General features: G+C 65.0%; 1 protein-coding gene across 1 annotated transcript in view; it reads right to left on the bottom strand.

Annotated features, from left to right (window-relative positions):
- Nucleotides 1–453: 453 nt before the first annotated feature.
- Nucleotides 454–2,970, bottom strand: part of ZBTB7B (zinc finger and BTB domain containing 7B) — a 14,710-nt gene continuing 12,193 nt past the window's right edge. Inside the window, exons 2-3 of the mRNA XM_030887873.2 lie at nucleotides 2,047–2,970; nucleotides 454–1,637 (exon numbers count right to left, since the gene is read on the bottom strand). The exon at nucleotides 2,047–2,970 is cut by the window's right edge and continues 311 nt beyond it. Coding sequence (XP_030743733.1) covers nucleotides 1,151–1,637; nucleotides 2,047–2,970 — 1,411 coding nt within the window. The 3' untranslated portion in view covers nucleotides 454–1,150. The remainder of the gene's footprint in view (nucleotides 1,638–2,046) is intronic.

Raw genomic sequence — 2,970 nt, 5'->3', positions numbered from 1 at the left:
AGAGCTTCTTGAAGTAGTGGCTGCAGGCCGCCAGCACGGCCCTGTGGGTGCGGTACTCCAGACCCTGCGTTCGGATGGTGAGGTCACACAGGTGGCCCAGCTGGCGCTGCTCATTGAGGCAGCTCAGGAGCTCACTGCTGTGGTCGGGGAACGGAATCCCAATGAGGTCATCCTCTGGGCTCCCCATCTTCTCCTGCAGTGGCAAACAGAGGAGAGGAGCAGGGTAAGAACTCGCAGCCCTGCCTGGGGGTGGCCTGGGGGCCAGCAGCCTTTATGGGGCACTGACGAAGGTTCCCCGGTTTGTGACAAGCCTGACAGCAGAGCTCTCCTCGAGTTTTCTAGGCTGTGGCCCTTACCAGATGACCTTACCCGGGCTTTTCCCTTATTGAGCCGCCGGTGGATTCGCACCACGGAGGGGAGCGGAGCGGAGCGGAGCGAGCAGAGCGGCTCCCCTGGCCGGGCGGGGCCCCCCCCGCTGCCCCCAGGGGGGGGCGAGCCAATCAGGCCACCCCGCCCCCTTCTCCAGGACCCCATGACTCAGCGCTGGGAGCAGGGCGGAGGGCACTGGGATGGCTCCTTCCCTACAGGCCCAGGCCCCCGTCGGCCTTTCAAGCTTCTACCTTGCTTCCCCCACTGCTACCCTTCCTCCGCTGCCCCCTCTTTGCATAATTCACGGCCTGGAAAAGGGAACAGAAACCAGGAAGGAGGGGTCTCGGAAGGGAGGGGCAGTCTTTCACCCCCTTAACACAGCCAAAACCCCAAGGGGGTATGGGGCGGGGCAAGGATTTGGTCCCAAGCCCCCACCCCTTAGAAACCCGCATAGCCGAAGAGGAACCCCACGAATCAGAAATACATTATTGCTTCTACTCCCCAGGAGCAGCTGGGGACGGGACCCCACCTCTACAATAGAGCTGTAAATATATATATATATATATATGAATATATATATCTTATGTGTCGCTCCTTGGGGATTACCCCAATTTGGGGAGCCTCGGCCCCAAAACCTTCTCAGCTTGGAACTGGAATGAGGGCTTGGGGAGAAGGGGCTCTGCGCCCCTGGCCCCAGCTGGCTGTCCTGCTTGCTCCCACGGCTTGGCATGGGTGTCCGCGCGCGGCCTTGTGCTGCTCCATCCTGGCCACCTATCCCTCTTTAAGAGGACTCCGTGGCACCTTCTGCCTGGGGCGTGGTGGGTGTCCCCTCTTCATCGTCGTCATCGGGGGGCCCCAGGGTGGAGGTTGGAGGCCCAGTGGGGGCTGACTGCTCCCAAAATCGAGCCAAGGAAAGGCGGAAGGTGTCCAGGTGGCCATTGGAGAGATCGAGCCCCGCAGGGGAGAGATCGAGCCCGGCAGGTGACGGGGTGGCGGTCGCAGGTGGCGGGTAGTGGGGGGGCGCATCATCCTTGCGACGCCGCCGGGTGCGCACTTCCAGGCAGTTCTGGCCCTTGAGGTGGCGCTGCAGGTGGTCCTCCTTGGCAAACGCCTTGTGGCACAGGTGGCACTCATAGGGCCGGTCCCCTGTGTGCAGGTGCATGTGGTTCTTGAGGTCGTAGCTGTGCAGGAAGCGGGCTGGGCAGTGCGGGCACGAGTAGGGGCGCTCTCCCGTGTGCTTCCGCATGTGGATTTTCAGCTTGTCATTCCTAGCGCAGGCAGGGGTGCGGGGTGGGTGGCAAGGGAGGGAGGGGTTCAGAATGGGACCATGGCCATGCCCCACGCCTGTCCCTTGACTTCTGTGGTCCATCATCTGACCCAGAATCCCCTTGCTGACGTGCCCCTGCCTTCGCTGAGCCCCGCCATCACCCACTCCTCTGCCTCTAGCCCTGCCTCCTTGGGCACCGAACCCTTCATGGCCTACCCACCTCCTCTCCTTCCTCTCTCCCCCTCCTGTGCCCTCCCGGCCTCCTTTGTTGGCATTTTCAACTCACCCCTGTACCCTGGAGGGACCCCTGGAGGGACCGCTGATTTCCACGCCTCAGGGTCCTACCTCTTTCCCCCTGGCCCACTTCAGCACGGCCCCCCCAGCCCCCCACCCTCCCCTGGAGTGCTCACCGGGTGAAGCGGACGCCGCAGACCTCACAGGCGAAGGGCTTCTCGCCCGTGTGGGTCCGCATGTGGCGAGGCAGCTTGCCGGCCCCGTGGATAATCTTGTGGCAGACCGGGCACTCCTGGGGCATCTGGGAGCGGCGTTTGCGCACCAGTTTGTCCTGGCCGTCCAGGCCGGGCGTCATGGTGTCCTGGTGCAGGGAGCTCAGGTAGGCCATCAGGTCAGGGTCGATGGCGTCCTCATCCGAGCCCAGCTCCTCCGGGGACAGTGGAGGCCCACTGCCCTGGGCCAGCCCATAGGCTTGGGGATAGACCAGCTCTTCCTCTTCTTCCTCACCCTCATAGCCCTCATAGCTCAGGGGCCCGCCGGGGGGCGAGGCAGTTCCTGCAGGAGGGCTGTAGCTGTCCCCCAGCCCACTGCCACCACTGCTGCCTACTCTGCCTGCCACCTCCTCTTCCTCCACGGTCAAGGGATGGGCGGGCACCGCTAGCACCTCGGGCACCAGGTGGTTCGCCCGGGCACCCTTGGTCTGCAGGAAAGCTTTCCGGGGCTTGCGGCTGCGGCGGGCGACCGGCCGGGGCGGTGGCAGCTGAGGTGGCGGTGGCAGGGGAGCCTGTGGGGGGCTGTCCTCACCGTTGGGCACTCCAGAGGCCGCCGCTGTGGCAAAGGCCTCCAGGTACTGGCGGGCCCGCTCACAGTCGTCCTCATCGGGGCTGGGCGCTTCCAGCCCGCTGCCCTGCAGGATCTCCATGCAGGCGGCGATGACGCAGGGGATCTCCAGCAGGCGGGCGGCCTGCAGCACGGCCGGCATGTTGGCGCTGCTGGTGGTCAGCGTGGCCGTGTAGGCAAACTCCAGCAGGGCACCCAGCGCCTCAGGCCCCACAAAGTCCAGTTCACACACGCCGGAGGCCCCCGCGCCGCCCCCAGCG

The sequence above is a fragment of the Echinops telfairi genome, unplaced genomic scaffold, assembly GCF_000313985.2.
Source record: "Echinops telfairi isolate 266 unplaced genomic scaffold, ASM31398v2 ScPeMD7_7425;HRSCAF=8463, whole genome shotgun sequence".
NCBI lineage: Eukaryota > Metazoa > Chordata > Mammalia > Afrosoricida > Tenrecidae > Echinops > Echinops telfairi.
This window is presented reverse-complemented; position numbering and strand designations above follow the sequence as displayed.